A 23,502-nucleotide genomic window follows, 5' to 3' on the forward strand; every position below is an offset into this window, starting at 1 on the left:
CTATCAATCTGAGTGATAAAATCTGTTCGATTTGGTACTAGCATTGCTGGTGCAGCTTCTTTATCTCTGATCGATCATGATGTAATCAATCATCTGTCACATTCTGTTACCCGGCGAACTAGGAGTCTATTTCCATGACGATTTGTGCCTGAACCAGGTGTTCACAATGTTTAGCTTATTGAGCTTACAAAACATCACTCACCTCTATCATTCATTGATCCATATCCGAAGTGCCCCAAAACACCTTTCCATGTAACGTTGTCCGTGCCAATCTGTGCACTGAAGTCCCCCATTAAGATTTTAATGTCCCTTCTTGGCACGTTATCGATGGTGTGTTGTAAAGTCTTATAAAAGTCGTCCACAGCGCCGTCGCTATGGCTAGTAGTTGGTGCATATGCTTGGATAATAGTGATGCTATAACCCTGACCAATGAATCTTGCACTGATTAGCTTTGAAGACACCGGGTTCCAATCGATTAAACTCTTGGATTGCCTTCTTTGAAAAAAGCAGATCTACACCTCATCGATGCGTATTTTATTCACCCGAATACAAGAGCTTATGTCCAGCATTTTCTACTATGCCTTGTTCCACTTTACACACCTCAGGGAGACCAATGACGTTCAATGATCTGAACCACTTGTTAAGATGGCCGACAAGTAATTTGAGGCTTCCGTCCTTTCAAAGTGTCGTTATGTTCCATGTGCCGATTGGCGACGGGGCGCTTATTTGTCCAGCTGACCGCCCAGCTGGCATTTTTCTCTATTTAGTCGTCTACTCATGATTGTTTATTGTGGATTGTTTCACGAGACGGTTCCACACTCCTCTCCTCACTAGCTAGTACTCTAGCATAGCGCTGTTGACCTCATTGTGAGGCCCGCCATTTTAGATAGCTTTTAACTATCAATGGTATTACCACACCCTACTCACCACTAGTGAGCTAGAACAGTTACTTACCCGTCACCCGACACCGATCACCGGTCAACCGTTCAGGCTCGGTTTAATGTCAAGAGCTGGTTATGCGTTGAATAGTATATGTAAATGTAATGTATAAGGGAAAGTGTATATCTTAGGTCCTGTAAGAGGCCCTTTTTTTTAGCCATTTAAAATTTTAAATAAAATTTTCACCTTTAATAATTCATTTTAAATGGTCCATAATACATTTTTTATTTGGTAAAATTATCTCTCAATAAATATAGGGTCATAGAAGCTGCATAATAACCATTATAAAATAATTATTGCAGTAATGCAGAAGAATGGAGTCGAAGACTAAAGTTTTTGAAAAAAAAAAATCTAGCGTTAATAGAAACACATATAAGAACATATAATGAAGAAAAGTAGACTTTTGAGTGGTCTGACCCTGTATACTTCTTCACAATAGCCTCACACTACCTCGGTCTACCTCACACTCACTCCCACTTACCAAACACTGCTCGCTCCCTTCCCACCTGCCCACTCTCTAATACCTCCACAGACAGACAGACAAACAGACAGACAGACAAACAGACAGACAGACAGACAGACAGACAGACAGACAGACAGACAGACACAGACAGACAGACAGACAGACAGACAGACAGACAGACAGACTGACAGACAGACAGACAGAGTCACAGTTGGTGAGTACGGGTATCTGAGTTTATGTAACTGCCTCAGCCGGTCCATCTCAGCGCAGAGGTGGGGGGTTGAGGGCAGATGAAGCTGTATTATTTTCTAGTTACATAATATTTAGTGTATAAAGAGCTGGCAGCAATGACCAGAATTTCAATGAGATTTTTTTTTCTTTGCTCTTCATTTTTAAGGACACCACATACACAGACACACACACACACTCACTCAAACAAGTGCACGCATGTACACATCATGCTGTTTGGAATCCTCTCAAAGCCTCTGTGCTTTTCTCCAGAGGATTTCATGTCAAATAAGGTTGACTGAGCTTCACTTTCATTGCATGAGGTGAAGACCGCAGGACAGTGATTTGATCTCTGGCTCTCTACAGGCAGCTGATATACGTGTGCTTTTTACATTAGAGCTGCACTCTTGTGGGGTCCTGGAGTTCGTTTCAGGTCATTTCCGAACAATTAGATGTTATCATTTTTCAAGAATATGTGAAAAAAGGTACTTGTACAAGAATACCACTTACTCCATACTTACTCCATAAATGGTGTAAATTCCCCCCAAAATAAGACCATGGCAGTAACTATGGGAAATCAATAAGTGCTATGATAAGTGCAATAAATGAATTTCAATATCATACACTACCATTAGAACATTTGGTGTTGGTACAATTTTATAATGTTTTTGAAAGAAATCTCTTATGTTCACCAAGGCTGAATTTATTATTGAATATCAATAAATATGACTTATTATCATCAATGTTGAAAACAGTTGTGCTGCTTAATATATGAATGGAAAAAAAATTTTTTTAGTATGTTGTGCTGAATAGTGTAAATATGAATATTTTGTATCAAATGTTTTACTGTCCCTTTTGATGAATTTAATGAATTCTTGCTGAATATATATATATATATATATATATATATATATATATATATATATATATTTTTTTTTTTTTTATCTTACTGATCCCAAACTTTTGAAGGGTAGTGTATTTCAGAGTACCTTAGTATTACCATCTGATTCAAATGACAGTCCAATGGTTCATTTTTGAAAGGAGGACAATAAAATAGTCCAAAGAATATGGGGAGGAGAATACCCTAGACTTGGGGTTGGTACAACTTTTTGGTTTGAAACTGAACATTTTGCGAGCGAATGCAAAGTTTCTCGAGTGAACGCAAACATTTAGCCTGGTTCTACCAGACTCTCGTACATTTCATTTGTACAGATAGTCTGGCCTCTCTCCATTGACAAGTGTTAACTTCCTTGAAGGCGGGTCCTCTGTTGAAGTTTAATACTATTGGATCTGCCCAGAGTCACTCTGGATCTGCCATTAGCAATCGCTAACGCTTGGTCGTGATGTATGACGACTCAAACTAGCATACAACCTCAACGTCATCCTTCTCAGCCACTCCCTCTGTTCGCTGATTGGACCGGTAAAAAAATTACTGGAGAAAACCCAAGAATATACCGCAATCCCAGACGTAGTTCTAAAGGAAAATGAAAATTGAGCGGAAGTACGTGGGCGGAGCCAGGCTAGCAAACATTTTGCAAGCGGACAAAGTTTCTCGGGGAAACGCAAACCAACACAAAGCCAAATTATTTTTCCTCCAATTTCTTTTTTTTTTTTAAATTGGGGCTCCATAAAATCATGGTCTCTAGTTGAACTTGAAACCAAAAAAATGTGATTCTTAATTTATCCAAAAATAATGCAGCTCTAGTAGAGAGTATGAAGTAGTTAATCCATAAAGTTGTGCAGCCCTCCACACTATTCATAGAAGAGGAAGCGTTATGCAGATGGCTGTTTGTTCTGACATTTCATGTGATGAGATCTTTAGAAACAGGCCCGTCTTGATTATCTTATTAAAATCCAGTCTGATTTGCCCCGGTCACCTGTGCTAGTGTTTGTGTATCCCCTTATGACTCTTGAGCAAGATGTGTTTCCATAGCAACAGGTTTCTATAGAAACTGGATCACAGTGCCTACTGGAAGGCGAGCATGACTCATCCTGCTGAGGGGGGGTTTAGCAAAGCCTTAGTGTGAAAAGCAACCAAAGTTTCACTCTGATATACTTCTGGTAGCTGCAACTGTGTTGCAGTCACTTAGACAAAAACACATTCAAATATATCATGGCAAACATGCCATTACAGAAAAGTTCTGTGGCGATACAGTGATGGTATCAGTTACTGAAATTCATGAATCATGTGTTTTTTGGACATGCACCATAGCACCATTTCAGTTTTATGGTAATTATTAAGGTACCATTGTATTTTTTGTAAGGTTTAACAGATGTTTCATTTGCGTTTTTTTTTTTGTTCAGTCTCTGGCCTGGTATTAAGATGCGTTTTGGTCGATCGGATCACAAGTGGATGACACTAAATACAGGTGTTAACGGGGTGTTAAACATTTTTGAGCTTGTCTACTTTTGACCACTTCCAGAGGTAGTCAAAAACACATTCGATCAGATTACTTTTAGTGTAAAAGCTCATGTTCAAACAACTACAAAAGAAAAAAGAAAAACCTACTCTCCGCCTACTGATCTAATGAGTAAACATCATGGGAATCGCAATTGCCAGATGGGATTTAAACTTTGTCGGCTGGAGACACAAGTTTGGTTTGAAGATGAAAAACGTACCAAGCACAATGTTCTCTCACCGTTCCTGATTAACACAAACTCACAGCGTTCGCCGTGGTCTTGCAGCTGTCATAGCAGAAACTAAACCTGATTTCGCCGTCATCTCCGGTTGCATTCATATGCAAATTACACAATCCATTAGATTGAAAGATCTGAAAAAAAAAACATACATTTATGGGTTTGTATAAATAGACCCATAAAGACCCATAGACCCTCCCTTCGGAAGATATCGGGACAGAAGTGATCGAAAGTGGACAAAACAGACGGATTAAACCACAACCAAAACACATCTTAATACCAGGTGTAAACAGGGCCTTTATGTGTTGGATCGTTATATGAAATTATTTCCTGTTATTTAAATCCGAGAACAGTGTGGGTTTCCTAAATGAGATCAGTGTGTTTTCTCACTGCATCCGCTGAGCTTCAGTCACATTTTGTTGGGGTAAAAAAGCAAAAGGAGAAAAAATTACTTGCTTGCTTTCAATTTTTACAGTTAGAGATGTCCAAACACAGCCAAATGTCTATTTGTGTTCCTTTATGTTTCATACACAGAAACACATACTGTGAACGTCCCGGTTTTGGAACAGCTGAGTATTGTGTGTGTGTGTGTGTGTGTGTACACACAGCGAACAGATTTTAGTTTAATGTTTGGCAGCTGCCATCACAGAGCAGATCTTCCAGTCTGCTTTGATTGGTATCAGCGCCCAGATTGTGAGCGCTGCAATCTTAATTATAAGCAAAAACAAGCTTTGGCTCGTTTGATTTCTCACTTCTCAAGAGGACGCACCATCAGGAGTTCAGAGAGTCAACAACTTTATACTGAACTGTTCATTTGTGTACATATTGATATGTAATGTAGATATTTATACATGTTTTAGTTCGTATATTCAAAAGCCTTGTTCCTGTGTGTCTGTCGAGACTGGAATCAAACCTAGGCGGTGGCGTGTTATTTTTGGCTATTATAAGCCACCTGTCAAATAAAAAGTGTAAGATATAAGGGCTGTTAAATTAAAGGTGCAGTAAGTAAAGCACTGTTGATATTTGAAATCAACCCAAACAAACACACACCCCTCCCTTTATTGCTCCGCCCCCAAAATGCACGAGCACACAATGCTAAAACGGAGGTATCTTTATAATAGCAGAAGTGAAGGAAAATAATACGAAAACACAACCTTACCGTCTGATTTCAGGCTTTCCCACTTCGGTCTCTCCGCGTCTGGAAAGCTTTTCAAATATAAATTTGGGTCCTAAAACTCTTGCCTGATCATAACCCTTATTTTTCCAGTGATATTCCTCTGTGCTTTTCTCTTTTGTAATGTCTCTCAGCCTTCTCTCTTTCTACAGTCACTCTCCCCTCCCCCATTGAGTGGACACGCCCCCTACTGCTGATTGGCTACAAGTGTGTTGTGGTGCTCAGTCCAATCCACTTTTAACAGCTTTTCTCGGAAATCACTTACTGCACCTTCAATGTGTTCATTTAGTACAATTAATAAATAATTTTTAATTTTTTACATTTTTTAAACACATTATCAAGCCACTGACTTGCAAAAACTATAGTGTTTTAGATCTGTATTGCACAATGTATGTGTTTATTTACAGCACACAGGCTAACTTGGATGAGGTTTCTTTTAGTAATGTTGTATCTGAGACACATGCCTGATTGTGACACATGCAGGACTTGTTTTGTCACCCTTATTAGGCAAAGTTCAGGGAAAGAGTCAGCATTGTCTTAACTGAGGTCAGAGGTCAAGAGAAGTCACTGTGCTAATTATATTTTCAGCAGATAATGCTAAAAACTCATTTCCAGATAGTTAAAGAATCGGAGTCAATATCTTAAAGCATAATTCACTTCTATGGTCAATTTAACACCAACTCACCAGAGGCTTTGGATTGCAGTCCAGATGTTTTCATTGTCTGTAAATCCTGCAGTGTACCTTAGCTGACGATAATCCGATGGCAATCGTAGATTGAACCCAGCAGATGTTCAGGTCTAGGTCATAGTAGCACATGACCTCTGGCTCAGATGATTTCATCCTTGGATTTAAAAAAAAATGTATCCTAAATCTTTAATTAAAAGTATTACAGATGCAAACCATATATCATGTACCAAAAACCTCCGTGACCACATTTAACTGGTATGATTTTTTATATATATAAACAAATGTATTTGTTTATTATTTATTTGAGATTTTAATTTATTTTAATTTTAAATGTATTTGTTTATTTAAAACGTATTTATTTAAAAGTGATTTATTTATTTCAAACTTAATTTATGTTTTTTAAATGCATTTATTTATTCATTTTAAATTTGATAAAAAAAAATTAACCTTGATGCCCCTGCTGGGTAAAAAAATATTTGTATGCAATATATGCTGACATTCAGCATCATTATCATCAAGCTTTTAATGGCTCGTCCTCATTCTGCTGCTCGTGTGTGTGTGTGTGTGTGTGTGTGTGTGTGTGTGTGTGTGTGTGTGTGTGTGTGTGTGTGTGCGCGTGTGCGCGCAATTTTAGATATTATAATCTTGCATATTGTCAGCTACTTTTCAACGGCCATCAATGGAAAAAATTAAAGATGATAGAATGTTTGGCTGTACCATTCCTTTATCGAAACAGCTGCTTTTTGAATAATTGCCAGTGTTCTATAAAAATTAATAGAACACAGCTCTGCATTAACATGGGTAGTTCAGAGAGAGATGTTAGTGTGATAATACGAGGCATCTGTGAGTCCATGTATGGAGGTCAGTGCTGTCAAAATTGTGGCTCAAGAGTTATTCCACACCCTTCCTTACCCCTCCCTGATCTTTCTCTCTCTCCCCTTCTGTGGCTGTATTCCAGGCCCATTAATTTTCCTGAGTGACTGTCACACGTCAGCGTGCGTCTGCCAGACTCGGTAATCCCGGGGTCACTTGACTCCTGTGTCAGCGTCCAAGGACGTTCTGTCACTGAGCTTTATGTGTGTGAGCGATAGCAAGGGGGTCTGCATGACTGGGACCTGCTGGAATGGAAAATACCATCCACGTTCCATCACAGGACAACACAGGGGGAAACCCAGAAAGCCCCCCTGAGACGTGCAGCCAAAAGAAGAGAGTGTGTATTGGGATATTGTGCTTGATGTTCGGAAATTCACACGGTCGCACGGCTCAGAATAGATCCCTAATCTGTTAACAGGAGTCCGGTTATAGTAAATCAGCTTTGATTAACATGGGTCAGGGATATTGATACATCACGACTGATCTGAAATCAGCCTGACACAGTTTCTGTGCTCACTTCTGAGTAACATGCACAGATATGCTGATCCCAGACCAGCGGTTCCCAGGGCAGATTACAGCAGGTCGCCGAACTCCAGACACACAGTCACATTGTTTAATTAGTTTTTATCATGACACAGCTTTGAAAAGCTCTGCTAACCACGTTGTGTGTGAAGGAGAGAGTCAGGCCATATTCAGAGTGTTCGGCTGGATGTTTTGGGCTATATTTATTCATTGCTTCGGAGTGGAACCTTGGTTCTCAGAAAGGGTTTTCCATACAGATAGAGCTTGGAGTTCACATTCTCTCTCTCTCTCTCTCTCTCTCTCTCTCTCTCTCTCTCTCTCTCTACGGTGGTGATAGCAAACAGGTCGTTATCAAGCATCGTCTATGTTGAGGTTTACAGATAAACAGTTTCCTGGGAGACCACCTGTGTTCTGGCACATCTGTATCGGATCGTTTGCTGTATCTTATTTTGCCAATAAATAAATAGTCAAGCTGTTTGTCAACAAGTTGTGTAAATAGTTACTAAATGAAATGGGTTTCCACCATGTCGGAGCTGTACCAAACAGCTGTTTATTTGCTTTAGTATTAGAACTATTGGTTTAGTGTGTTTGGGTAAGCTTCGTACAGAATGTCTTTGAAATATATATGTGTGTGTGTGTACAGGGAAAGTGTAAGATCAATTACAGCTTCCCTTCTCACTCGAAAGAGGATTGACTGTTTGTGTTGCTTAAAGGTGCATTAAGCAATTCTGTATTAAAGGAGGTGGTAATGTTCATTATCACCAGGAATCGTCATTCTGAACACAAACCATTCCCTAATATAAGGAACTCAAGTAAATGAGATCAATGTTGATTTTTTTGTCTTCTGTCATCCTTTATTCACCCTCATGTCGTTTCCTGCATAGGCAGAGCATGAAGTGAAGTGTTAATTTAGATCTTCTCATGTTGCATACTTCTTTTTACACATTTTACAGCATTCTGTTGAGCTTATGAATGCAATGGCCAATCCGAGGCGTTCAGATTATTGTTACAGTTTTGTTTATTGCAGTTATTTGAATAACTGGAAATTAAAGCGTTATAATTAGCAACTTACAATGTTTTTATTACATTGTGAACACGTTAAATACAACGTTTTCAGTCGTATTTAAAAATATTTGTTTTATCTGGTACTTGCTTAAAAAGACAGGTTTATGATGTGGGTAGTTATATACTTTTAGCATTACCCTGGAGTTGGTTCACCCTCCGCCTATGCAAACCTGTATGACTTTCTCTCTTTTGTGGAAAACAAAAGAGGATATTTTGAAAAATGTCTGTTTTCTTTGTGCATACAATCAAAGTCAATGGGATCCAAAGTTGTTTGGATTCAAAATATTTTATTTTGTGTCATATTGTGGTGAGTAAATGATGACAGAATTTTCATTTTTGGTTGACTTTAATGTTTCTGTAACCAGCTGTATTGACAGTCTTGACAGTCTAACCCTACATTAACTGGTTTAATTCTGAACTGCATGTTGTTTGCGTGTGACTCGGCAGAGTCTGATGGCCAGCGGCCTGTTGCTCCAAGCCAAAGCTTGTTGTTGCCACTGCTATAGTAGTATCCATAGTGATTGGCGTCCCATGGGCATCCTCAGGGCTGCCAGGCACACTGCCCCATATACTTAGTGCTATCCACTCAAACACACACTCTCTCTCTCACTCACACACTCACTTTTGCCCTATTTACCTAGTGCCTTTAGCAGCTGTAAGTGTATTAATTCCTCCTGGGGTGCAGTAGTACAGGAGGAGCATCCTTTCTCTCTCTTTTTCTGTTTCGCTTTCTCTCTCAACAGCAACCACACTTTTCAGATGTTCAGGGATAATTGTTTGGAATTATCAAATGCTGTTTGGATGTCCACACATACTTTTGGGCATGTAGTGTGTTTTAATCTGTTATCGTGCCATATGGGTTGGTGTATGCCGCGTGCTGTGCTGAAGTGGGTGGAGCAGATATGTAGGTGGCGGCTGTTTGTTTGTCTTTTTGCTTGTTTGTGTGTTTAAAGAGGGAGTTGTGTATGTGGGCGGTGGGTTTTAGAGGGTGCCACACTCTGCAGGTTTATAGACCAGCTCATTAATTAGAACAAACAATCTGTCTGACACACAATGTGTATTTTTAAGATCCTTTAAGCAAGAGGGAATTGAGGAAAAGGGAATTGTGTAAAGTGAATTATACCAAATAAAAGCTTGTTTGATAAAGAAATACATGCATTAAGCATTACTGTAAAGTAGAAACAATTCCTCTTTTCCAAAACCTATTGCACTGCCTTGCTGTCTGCTACTTTATAAAACAGCATCCTAACCTAAAGCAATTGTTCACCCAAAAAATGAAAATTCTGTCTATATCATCCATATGGGTTGGTCCATAACTTTAAGATTAAAAAAAATCTCTAAATGTTTTTTTATTTTATTTTAATCAATACAATGAAATTAAATTGGATCCTATCCTATCCCCAGTTTTCAATTTGATATACAGTTCAAAAGTTTGGGGTCTGTAAGATTTTTTTTTCTTTTATCTCTTTATTAGTTTTGATACTTTTACATAGTAAAAAAATGGTAAATAAAAACCAAAATTAGAAATAGGTAGAAGAATAAAAATGGTCATTTAAAAAAAAAGAAAAAAAAAGACATTAGTTACAGAAGAAGAGGGGAAAAACAAAAGGGCCGGTCCAGTTTCAGGTCAAAAAAGGAAATGCATATATAAATATATACATATACAGTATTTTTAAAGCATGGCCAGAAGTTTTTTTTAAAGAGCTCACCAAGGCTGCATTTATTTGATTGAAAATACAGTACAAAACAAGTATGTTGTGAAATATTATTTAAATGTAAAAAAAAAATAATAATAATTTTGATGACAAAGATGAATTTTCAGAAGCCATCAATCCAGTCAAAACCAACAACAACAAAAAAGCATTCCAATATGCTGATTTGGTGCTCAAGAAACATTTCTTATTAACATCATTATTGTAGAAAACTTAAATATTTTTGTGGAAACCATGATATATTTTTTCAAGATTCCTTGATGAATAGAACGTTATTTCTAACTTTATTTATTTACTTGTTGAATGACATATATTTATAATAGATATTTATCTTGACTTCGTTCACCATCTATTTTTTCTTTTCTTTTTTTGACACAGTACATGAAATTGCCTTATTTGCATAGTTATTCACAATGCTGCCTTTGAATTTGGACAAAATAAAAGCGTCTTATAATGTTGTATACTGTTTGCAACATGCATGAAAATGCCATCTGGCTAGGCTGCTTACTGTTTTAACTCTGTTAAATCGATGTCATGATGAGAGGTATTAAATCACACATCCTTGTAATAAGCAGAGAATGCGCTATAGAGAATGCACTTTGTTCATTTGAGATTTGCAGCATTGTGATTTTTATCTTGCCTTTATTTATGCAACACTAAATATATAGGTTGCATTTTATGCACAGATGCATTTGGTTTCCAGTGATGCAAAAATGACATACAAGCATATGTTAAAGACGCGCAGTATTCCGCACAGTACGTGCTCCTCTTTTGTGTTACATCATGACCCAAATGATTGACTTTTTTTTTTTTTTGCAGTGTAGAAACTTTTGTTTCCATGGCAACCCCATGTAGGAAATTGCCAGAGCCTTGGGAAAATGTTTTCAGCCAAGTAATTTGAAGAGCTCATAAAAGACAAATACTTGAAGCATCCCACCAGTTGGCAGCAGAACATCTGATCTTAAAAACACAAATACAGGCAGATTCAAGCCGTTATTGATGATCAGGAAACTGATGAATGATTTTCGAACCTGTGTGCAACTTGCACGACTCCGATCTGGACCGAAAGCCCACTGGAACCAGTCTGTCTGGCAGCCAATCAGAGAGGCCGTTCAGCTTGTGTAATTAAGATATGTTATGTAATGGCCAGGTGCTAAAAAACAGATTGAGAGAATAAATGATCTTCTCCGCTCATTCGTTCGTTAGCAGGATCTGACACAAAGGTCAGTTGGGCGCATTTTGTTAATTGCAGAAATCAATATGCTGGAAGAGTTTAAATCAGAATGCCTCACTCTATCTAGTGATCAATATTTACGAATCACACATAAAGGTGCTAAAGCATTAGTCCTCACCCAGCCTACACTAAACACTATACACACACGCAGACAGATGCGCAAACACATATACATATGCATGAATGGACACAAACATATGCACACATGCGCAAACATGCATTCTGGCACTCATAGTCAGTAGTGTGCATCTGTGGGTGATGAATGTATAATTTATGTGGTTTGATTTCATTCAGAATGTTCTAGAAATCCAATGTATTTGCTCACTAACTATCTCCATGGAACATTGGTATTTTTTTATCGGAAAACTTTGTATATTTAAAATTTGTGATATGATAATAATCGCACTGTGCCATATGGTATCTCGCATATGCCATATTTCTGTTTTTTTTGCGATTAATTGCATAGCCCTACACAGAGCACTCTCCCACAATAAAATACACTTAACATGACTTTTCATTTCCACTGTGACAAATAAAGCCTAATATTGGCTGCACTTGATTTATTTTTCAGACTACCAAGAGATAGGGCATATTAATATTATTTCTGAGAGGATAACTGTGAGGTCATGTGACAACAATATACAGATTAAGGTTATTATTATTATTATTATATATTGTTGTTATGCACATTATTGTTACAAAAACTAGGCAATATATAGCAAAAGTTTAGTCAAGTTAACTATGTCATTTTGTTCCTAAAGTATACCGCGGTCAGAAACACACTTCTAGTCTGAGCTCCATTGGAGGCTTGCTGCCAGCAGGTATAGGGCAGCTTCTCTGAAAGACAGTTTGATCGACTCTCATGATTTGCTTTCTAACCGCTTTGTACTACACGAACACATGCTGCGGAAGCTGATCATTTGAGTTCAGTCTAAATGATGGTTTACTTCACAAGAGACACGCAGGAAGCGGCTCCACTGCAGCAGAGCTAATCAGTGTTCATAAACTCAGGGTAAACAACACACTCTTATTTCAGCTGGGACTGACGTCGCCGTCGAGATCAGGAACTGGTGTAGAGTGCATGCCATCTACAAGTGTTATCTGTCTTGCCTGTAAAAAATGATACAACTAAGACAGAGAAGATAGATAGATAGATAGATAGATAGATAGATAGATAGATAGATAGATAGATAGATAGATAGATAGATAGATAGATAGATACATAGATAGATAGATAGATAGATACATAGATAGATACATAGATAGATACATAGATAGATACATAGATAGATACATAGATAGATAGACCGATAGATAGACAAACAGAACGATGGATAGATAGATAGACAGACAGACAGACAGACAGACAGACAGACAGACAGACAGAACGACAGATAGATAGATATAGATAGATAGATAGAGACAGAACAAACGATAGATAGATAGATAGATAGATAGATAGATAGATAGATAGATAGATAGATACGAACGATAGATAGATAGATAGATACGAACGATAGATAGATAGATAGATAGATAGATAGATAGATAGATAGATAGATAGATAGATAGATAGATAGATAGATAGATAGATAGATAGATAGATAGATAGATAGATAGATAGATAGATAAAATCATATAAATACAGACAGACCGACAGAAAACCAGATAAATAGACAGACAGACAACCAGTTAGACTGACAGATGGGTGGATTTGATTGATTGAAGAAAGTAAATGTTTATATGGTAATTCACACTGCTAACTACTACGTTCATCAAATCAAGGCAGCAGCAAATAACCGTTAATGGAATGTCATGTGTATCCCTCCTGGGCACGAGTAGTGTAAATTCTGCAATTATGCATCGCAGCGCAAAAAAACGTCCAAACCCCTCGTTTCAAAATCCAGGCCACAGTCTCCCGGCCTGCGGACAAATCTGACATGCTGAGTGCAGTTTATCAGAGCAGGAGCGAGTCTAGCAGACTGTTCTGATGCTGAGTCCCACAACCTGCACTGACAGATCAGACTAAACCTGACAGCTTCACAACAATAGACTGCACACATTGAAGTACATACATACTGTGTTCTGCCTTGTGATTCAGTATGCAGTGCTAAATCTTTTGAATAGCAGTATGCTACTTTATTGTCGCTTGTCTTCAATATGTTGCATATGCGTTCAGCATTTGCCATCTGCAATAGTTGTCTGTTAATAAATGCAGTTATTTTGTATTATTAATTAAATTTTGTGTTTAGGTCTTAATTTTTGGCCCTCTAAAACAACAAGTTTTAGTGGATACAAACGAGTGGATATATCTCGTGGATATATTCGTCACTCTGGACAAATGCTTTGTGGCTAATTTTCCATGTCATGTCTGGGATTTCTGAATGTATATAAGCAATATGCTTTTAAAGAAAGGAGTCTGATTATGAATATTTTAAAACAATACATTTTTGGAATATGATTACGTAATGCAGATTACATGTACCGGTAATCAGTTTCTACCCATCACTTGCATTGTACACACACATACTGTAGTAATAGTATAGCAGTATCATGCAATTTTGATCATAAAACAAAAGTTGCTGTTGGTTGCCTTGTCATCTCCAATCCAGATGGCTAAATGTGTGATTCAGTTAAAGTGTTGATAAGGTGAGAAATGTTTTTGAGTCTCTTAATTAACGATGGCCGTGCGGTGCGGTGTGAGCCAAAGACAGCAGCACCTTCTTTGCATAAAGACATGTTGTGATCTGGTTTTAACTGGAGGCGTTAGCCATAATGAATGACTCACGGACTTCTGCCACAGCTGTGAGTTTGGTTAAGATGAGCAGTTTAGAGAACTGAGTTTATAAAGGTGAACGAGTTCACATTATATTCGCTGAAATGCAAGAGAGAGGGCTGATTACATGTCAGTTATTTTTAACAGACTGTATCACATCCTTAAAGCTGAAGTGTATGTTTTTTATGTGCCACAAACCAAACTATAGCGAAATTATTGTTTCAAAAGGTTTCCTGAGCACTCTATGGTTGGACAAACTCAGTCTCATGACTTTTTTTTAGGTTTCTGTTTTAATCATAGTTTTTGTCTTTTGATAAAAAACACCCTTTAAAATGTATTCAGTTTTTCATGACATATTCCTTAATTTTAGTCAAATTAATTCTGACTCAAGTCACGTGTATTTGTTGACTATGCTTGGATTATTTGAAATCATGTTCTTTCTAGATTGTTCTTCTTCAAAAACATTGTGAATGAATACACTAACATTTAAAAGGTTTTTGCTCAAGGCTGCATTTATTTGATCAAGAATACAGTAAAACGGTATCATTGTGAAATATTAGTACAATTTAAAATAACTTTTTTCTGTTTTAATATGTTTTTAAATGTCATTTTATTCCTGTTGTGCAAAGCTGAATTTTCAGCAACATTACTCCAGTCTTCAGTGTCACATTATCCTTCAGAAATCATTCTAATATGCCAATTTGGTGCTCAAGAAACATTTTTATTATTATTACAATATTTTAGTGAATGTGTTAGTTTTCTATATAGGAATCCAAAGAATCCATAGGATTATATGATGGACAGAACGTAAAAAACAGCCTTTATTTGAAATGGAAAACTTTTTTTAACATAATAAAAGTCTTTACTGTCAAAAAAAAAAAAAAAAAAAATCTTACTGACCCCAACTTTTGAACTTTGGTGCATTATGCTGTATTTTCCTCCTCATATTTCATCAACGTTTTAATCAAAGCATTTATTTATCACCATTGTTGTGCATCACTCGTCTTCGTTATTACTGATAAAACCTTTTTGAGCATTTTTTTGTCAGTAAATCCTTTAACGAGATATACACACATTGAATAATTAACACACTTCACCTTTAATGGAGAAGGATGAATAAATGACCTCATCACCTGTGCGGTTTCACAGACTGTTAGTTTGATAATTGCGTCTGCTGGAAAATGTGGCAGCTCTCGGTGGCCGTAAAGGATCTTGATTCCCTGAGGGCTGAGTGCTGATATGACAGCTGTTAGCACACTAGAAAGCCATCATTATAGTCTGTCCACAATGCTATGTGTTGGTTTTCTGCATACACACACTTTCATGCCCTTCGCTGCTGGGCAGATGGTGGCTTTGAGCTCAGGGTCCTTGAAGGAGACATTCACGGCGGGGAAGAGAAAGAGCACCAGACAACGATATGAAGATGAGAGCATGCTGTTACTAATGCCCCTGGAGGATGCTGGGAGTTGCTTTGTTAAAGTACTTTCTGGCTGCTAACAAGCAGGAGGAAGATTCTAGGTCATAAAATGACACGTTTCCGCAATCTCACATGCACGGTTAGACCAAATTAAGTAGCGCTGATATCATTTTTTTTTCCTGCTATTTTTCTGTGTGTGAAACATTAAGTTAGGGTGAAAAAAAGTTAAATATGACCTATATACAATAATAGACATTATCTGCCTTTTCGCTATCTTGGATACTTATTTATGGAATATTGCAGATGATTTATCTATGCAGATCAATAAATGTATGTGCTATTGTAATTTTTAATCAAAATAACTTCCCCCCCTCTTGCAGCGACATCTCTTATCTTCTCTGATGATGTGTTTACAACCTGTCACTTACATGAGATCGACCAATAGCAAACCACAACCATCCAGTCAATTCCCCATGGACAAAATCACATTTTTCTTCGAGAAGCCATTTCACTCGGTCTACTTCGCTTCATTCACTGATTCATTCATCACAACTTCCATTTAAAGACCCCATGAAATCAAAATGTGTGTTTTGTGGCTTTTAGTAACACAAGGATTGCTACTTAAATTAGTTGTGTAATGACAATAAAAGAATCAATTAATCAATTAATCAATTAATTATTAGTATTATTTACATTCATTTAGCAGATGCTTTAACCAGAGCCAACAATATTCATAGTACACAGACAACTTTAAAGCATAAGGTAATTCACTTTTAGCAGATATAATGCAACATATCCAACTCGCTAGTAATTAGGAAGTCATGCATTATGATGTAACTAAAGCCTAATGGCTATTAAACTAGGGGTAAAACTTTAATCCGATGGTCCACTTTAGACATACTAACTCTAAGTAACTTTGCATCTACATGTCTACTAACTCTCATTAATATCTGGAAACACTTAGTTGTGATGCTCCACCAACAGACTTTCTACTGACTATAAGTAACTTTGCAAGTACATTTCTCAACTTATTCTACTAACCCAAACCTTAACAACATACCCTAACCTAACAGTTAACCTAACCTAACAATACTAATACTCTAATGAGAGTTAGTCGACATGTAGTTGCAAAGTTACTTATAATTAGTAGAATGTCCATTGGACCATCAAAATAAAGTGTAACCAAAAAAGGGACATTCCACTTGCCTCGACAACATATGACAACACGTGAAAATAAACTGAATTTATGGGTCTTTAAAAAAATCTGTATAAATAAAGTATCTATGTAAAATAAAAAAGCATCCGTGTAAATAAAGTTGCAGCCTGCCCTCCATACTGTGTTTCCAAATAACAAACCTTACCAAACAAACTCTTTATCTTTCACACACAAATCCCCTGTCAGCCTTTCCCAATTTGCAGACGATTTTTTTGTGTGCAAGTTTCCTCAGCAGTCAGCAGTTCTTCATCCAATTAAAGACAAAACAAAACACCAGAAAAAGTGCACTAGGAGAAGGCCAGCATACTAAATAGGTACCATTTAGTATGCAAGATTAGGATTGGTGTGACCCAAAATCACAATGTACAAAAAATTTAATGTTTTATTCAACTAAGAATCCTGAAAAATAATAATAATGGTTTCCACAAAAATATTAAGCAGCACAACTGTTTTAAATTTTGATTTAAAAAGAAATGTTTACTGTGCAGCAAATCAGCATATTATAATGATTTGGATTAAATAGAATGATGCTGACAATTCAGCTTTGCATTACAGGAATAAATTACATTTTAAAATATTAAAAGACAAAACAGTTATAATACGTCACAATTTTAATGTTTTACTGTATTTTGGGTGAGCATAAAAGACTTCTTACAACATTTTTTTAATTAAATCAAACAAAAATATTGCCGACCCCAACCTTTTGAACACTAGTGTACTTTCAAAGCTTTTAGCATGTTTTAGTCTCTGTTGTGCTTTTGTACATATTAAGTTATATGGCTGTCATCCGACGTCGATAGAAGTTATCAAACACCTTCTATTCAAAAACTAGTATCAATACCAATATTCATTTTAAATCAAGGCCATAGTATGACTCAGATGGCTATAAAACGTACATTACGTTAACAACAGATCATAGTTAATAGCAGTGTGTAAATAATGATAACTGTAGACAAGACATTAATAGTCACTGGTTTAAATGCGCTGCTTTTGATTCTCTGTAATGATGGCTTTGGACAAGAACCTTAATGTGCCATTAACCAGAGTGTTTTGAACTTCAGGTTAGATGTAATTGTTGCAGGACCCATAACAGCAGAAGTGTGATGCTGACATCATACAGTAAGTGGAGCAAGATAATTATTATAATGACAACAGTAATTCTGCAGATGAGGTCAGCTTTTATTAAAGAAAACCCTCCCGTTCTTTTAACCATGCTTTCTCATTCAGAGGTCATGTCTGATAGAACGCATGTCTTTCCCACGTTCATTCTTATGTCTTTTTGTGTCAAAGCAAAACAAAAAACAACAACAAACCAAAGGCGCATTGACGTATGGCTGTAATGTGTGTGATCCAGGGTTTAGCGTTCACCTTGAGACTGGTTTGGTGTCAGAGGGTCATTAATCAGAGAGAGAGATCAATAAACCTGATCATTAGTCTCATCAGCTGCTAACGGCGAGCTGAGATCATCTGATTCGCTGTAAGATCTGGCACTTCACCCAGGAGAACGGTTTAGTGTCGTGTTCACTGCTTCATGCTGGGACGCTGCTGGCGAAGAGAAGCAACCGTGGTTAACAGTTTTTACTGTCACAGGATAAGCAGCTCTGCTTGCTTTTACAAATATGAAATGGACTAGGAAGAGTGATCGTACATTTTTCAATTGTGGTATTTTAACGAGGCATCTGAAATAATAAACTAACTGCAATGTAGAGTTGTCAAAAATATTGATTTTTCGATACTGAAATATCTGAAACGCTTCCAATAATCATTTTCCGCAGAATAGATACACGAGCTGCGCTTTCTCGCTCTCTCATCTCTCCGACAGCAAGTTGACACACAAACTTGTTTCATTTGCTCCTGGTTAATATTGTTGATGTTACAGGGCTTGAATTTCTGCATAGAATCATTTTACTCATTCACGCAGATTCTGTGCTCAAACCCGCGCCTCTCAGTACCTACACTGTAAAAAACAAATGTTGGTTTAACTTAAAAAAGCAAGTTACCTTGTTGCCTTAAAATTTTGAGTTCGTTGTAATTAAAAAATAGTTAATACAATGAGGAAGAATGGTTTAATAAACAGAAACTCAAAATAGTATGTTATCTTCACACATTAGTTATCGAAGTTGATTTGACAAAAGATAGAAAGTTGTGATAACAAATCATGAACATTTTTTTTTTACAGTTTAATTTAGTTATTTTTTATAGCTTTCTGCGCTTTAACAGTCAAATACACAGGAAATAACGTCAAAGCGCCGATCTTGGTGAGTATTCACGTAAACACAGTTAGCAGTGTTTTAAGTGAACGTAAAGAGTTGAGAAAGAAAACGCATGTATAACAGTATAATGAGTCAGTGCTTCAGGTCTTAAAGTGACAGCAGCCTAATATACCTGCTGCCAAATTATGAGATATTAAAAATATGGCAGTTTTCCCCCATGGTATCAATTGTGGCTTGTAACTTTGGAAAACCACTAGCCACAGTGGCTTGTGAGCAATAAGGTTAATGGCAAGCCCTGCTTCCGTCCAAAGTTGCGAATTTAACTTGTGCATGAGCAAAACCGTAATATCACATTAAACATTTGCTAATAAAGTTTCCATCCCATGCGTTCGAGAGAACAAAATCGTTACTTCCTGGGAAATTGGCACAAAATATCTGTAATAATAATAATAGTTGTTGCAATCGGGGAAGGTACTGTGTTTTTTTTTTTTTTTTTTTTTACATCATAAATTATTTTCACCTCGCAGACGAAATGCAATAAATGCTGTCATGTTATCTTGCATTTGGAGGTGGATGCCTGGTGTTTGGGGATGCAATCATGTGAGGACTCTTCTAGGAGGTCATTATACTTAATCATTCTGATGACAGACTTTGACTCAGGCATTTCAGAATGAACAAATCCACATTTGAGATGCCGTACAATGAAATTAGTCCACTGGTTTTGCAGGTGTCCAAGCACATCCTCTGCTGATGTAGAGTGTTTTGTTGCCCATCGAGGGATTTACTTAGGTAAATGTGTTTCCATCGAAGTTTATGTGCATGTTTTCTCATCTATAAAAAATTATCCATCTCAAATGAACACAAGTTTGTTCTTTATATCTTTAGAATATGCTCATCTTGCCGTTTCCATCCAGCGTTTTTATGCAGTATCCCAAAATTCAGGATAAAACATGATGGAAACATAGCCCTTGAGGTCAAACCTGGTGCAACACATCTTGATTTGCGGTATTTGAATTGAATGAGATACAGCAGAAGGCAAGATTTTGAGTGAATCATGACACACATTTTGTTCATATATGGATATAATTTTATGATACTCATAAAAGTTCCACAGAAGAACGAACCCTTTAAGAATCAAAACTCATAGTTGATTGATGAGTCAACGCACATAACGCACATCAGTCTAGGATTAACTAGAAAACAGTTATTTATTTTAAACTGGGAGAAAGACTGTGACATTCCTTTCATTCCTGAAGAAGTTTTTAGTGTCTGGAAGTTTCTCTCTCTATTCTCTCTCCTCTCTCTTTCTTCTCTCACACTCTCAGATTGCATGTTGACATCAGAAAGTGTGAATTATTCATTTCTTCAGGCAGATGAAGAATGGGTGGCAGGGGCATGTGATGCTCTCACACTCATGCACACTAACCAATATACACAAACACTCCAACATGCTCATGGGCACAAATACACTACAGTTCAAAAGTGTGAGGTCAGTATACAAAATTTATATTTTTATTTAACAAGGATGCATTAAATTGGTCAAAAGTGACAGTAAAGACATTTATAAGGTTACAAGAAAAACATATTTCAAATAAATGCTGCTCATTTGAACTTCCTATTCATCCAAGTATCCTGAAGAAATGTATCACAGTTTCCACAAAAAGATATTAAGCAGCACAGCTATTTTTAACATTGATTATTATAAGAAATATTTCTTGATCATCTAATTAGCATATTAAAATGATTTCTGAAGGATCATGTGACAATGAAGACTGGACTTCGCACCATTACAGTTTTGACTGTATTTTTAAGCAAATAAATGCAGCTTTGGCGAGCATAAAATACTTCCTTAAAAAATCGTATTGACCACAAACTTTTTATCAATAGTGTAAACATAGGCTACATACTCATAAACACACACTTACAGTACAAAACCACTGGGGTCATATTGTTTTTAAATAAAGTTTTCTATGAAAATGAAATACTTGCCCTAAATCTACAATACTTTTAGCAGTTTTAGATTAAAAATAAATCTTAATTTTTATTTTTTTACTTTGGAGAATGTACCTTAATGTCTTCAAATGGTGATTTTATCATACATTGCTAAAAAGTGAAGTATAAAGTAAACCTACAGCTAGTAAACCCATATACACACACACTGTAACGCAGCTGTAAGGTACATTACTGTGCATTTCATTTTTCTCCTGGCTGCATCTGAGAGGGTTTTAATAGAGAATCTGCATATAATTCATTAAAAATGTGATTTCAGTTGATTCTATCTGCCCTTCTTTCTTTTTCAGACCACTAAAGGAGAAATCTTAAAAAATGCCCTCTCGTGCTCGTCCATATAATAGTAGTGAACAGCGACCAGCATCAAACTTTTATAAAAGATACAAACTTATCACAGAATGATCCCATGCGACACGTGGTGTATATTCCAAATGTTCTGGGCTTAAATTATTAGGTTTGGTGAAAAACAAACTGAAATTTAATGTATTATTTAAAGAAAATCCGTTAGCACTTTATTTTACAGTCCTGTTCCGCATGCATATACTTATTATAGCAATTACAATAACTGGGTTATAACTAGGTACTAAACCTGAACCTATCCTTAACTTAACTTAACCCATGTAGTTACATTATTATATTACCATTACGGTACTTTCTTGGGTAGTAGTACACATAGGCCTACTGTAAAATAAAGTGTAACTGAAAATCCTGACCATGACTGTTTGCCTTCTGTGCACAGCTATGCGACGTGTTTGTTCATGAGACTATTAGACTGATCAGGTGATTTTGTTTTGCCCCGCAGGTCAGTCGTGTTTTGAAACCCGGAGGCCGTTTCATCTCTGTTACATTTGCGCAGCCACATTTCCGTAAGAGACTCTACGCTCGAGCAAAGTACGACTGGTCTATCAAGCACTATCACTATGGCAGCAGCTTCCACTACTTCCTGTATGTTCTCACCAAAGGGGAGGAGCTTAGCCCAGAGGATGCGGTACTGGAGAAGAGACTGCTCCAGGAAACTCAGGCTTCACCCACTGATGTCACATTTCAGGAAGTGGATTCTGAGGACTTCCTAAATAACATTGGATTATAGGGACTTGTCCAGCGTTTGTCAAACAAGAGACTGCTGACCGAAGTTGCACATACTTCTTCATGAATAGTTTTATGCTCCTATCCTTCGTTCACCCAAAAATGATGAATCTTTCATTTAATCGTTTTTAGTTTATCTTTCTTTCATGGAAGATGTTTCTTTTTTCTTTATTTTTTTAACTTTTAATCTAATTTTGTGTTCCAGGGAGGAAAGAAAGTCATCCAGGTTTTTGAAACAAAATGTGTTTGAGTAAACGATGACAAAAACATTTTTTGTTGTTGAATTATCCCTTTAACAGTTCGCTGGCCTTCTTTTTTAAACAGGATTTTTAAACAGGATTGCTTTGTTTATCTGGTGACATTAAAAAACGCTTCAACTTCCCTTTCAGATCCTGTGAACTTTTAAAATGCCTTGTTTGACTTTTATGCTACACTGTATCGGTTTTGAGTTGGTTTAATACATTGACTTGGAACGACAATAAGCTTGTAAACCAATATCTTGTCTGTTTTTTAAAAAGCTTTCCATGCTTTTTTAGGACTCTTTCATGTGCAGTTTAACTCTGTTTTGCATTCTCTTTCTCTCTGGCCTATTTCTCTGTGCGATTGTGTTGATTGCAATGACAATGTTGAGTGCTTGACACCTGCACACTTGTGCAGAGACAAATCTGTCACAAAAGCTTCTCAAACAACAAACAAACAGACAGAAAGAAAACAAACAACCCTGCTGTGTGCCAGAATATGACAGACGTGTATGTGTATGTGTGTGCGCTGCTTTGGATGAGGAATGGCTGCAGTGAATCGAAGGAGGCCATTAATAAACCAGAAATCATCTATTTTTAATTTTGCTCTGGAATGTAATTACTGTCTATTTTTAAGACTTGAGGAAGGTGCCTGAATTTCAGAACAGCTTCCTGTGTGCAAATGTGAACATAGATTGAAATGTTACACTGTGATTTTTAATAGTAAATAGAGGAAAGTCTTGAATCAGGAGAGCCCAAAGCACATTTAATCCCACTTTATGTTGTGAATGTTTGCCACGGCATTACTAGGTGGTTGTTAATATGTGGTTCCTAGGTGGTTTCTTCATAAGGATATTTTTATTCTTAGGTACGGCTTAGGTAAATCTATGGGATTTTAAAATCCATTTTACTGTCTTCCTGGGAAAATTGGAAAGTTTGAACGCTTTGAAAAGTAATAGGAAAATTTTTCCTCCAAAAAAAATTGCACAATTTGAGGAACTATTCATGTT

The 23,502-nt window shown here is 36.8% G+C and overlaps 1 protein-coding gene across 3 annotated transcripts in view; it reads left to right on the forward strand.

Annotated features, from left to right (window-relative positions):
* Positions 1–23,239, forward strand: part of ece2a (endothelin converting enzyme 2a) — a 77,433-nt gene extending 54,194 nt beyond the window's left edge. For 2 of the 3 annotated variants that reach the window (XM_079613915.1, XM_079613914.1), the window contains exon 4: positions 21,970–23,234. In XM_079613915.1, coding sequence (XP_079470041.1) covers positions 21,970–22,257 — 288 coding nt within the window. In that variant the 3' untranslated portion in view covers positions 22,258–23,234. Of the gene's footprint in view, positions 1–21,969 lie in introns of all 3 variants that reach the window. The other variant, XM_079613913.1, reaches the window with a different exon arrangement.
* The last annotated feature ends 263 nt before the right edge of the window (positions 23,240–23,502 follow it).

The sequence above is a fragment of the Phoxinus phoxinus genome, assembly GCF_949152265.1.
Source record: "Phoxinus phoxinus genome assembly, chromosome: 5".
Classification (NCBI taxonomy): domain Eukaryota; kingdom Metazoa; phylum Chordata; class Actinopteri; order Cypriniformes; family Leuciscidae; genus Phoxinus; species Phoxinus phoxinus.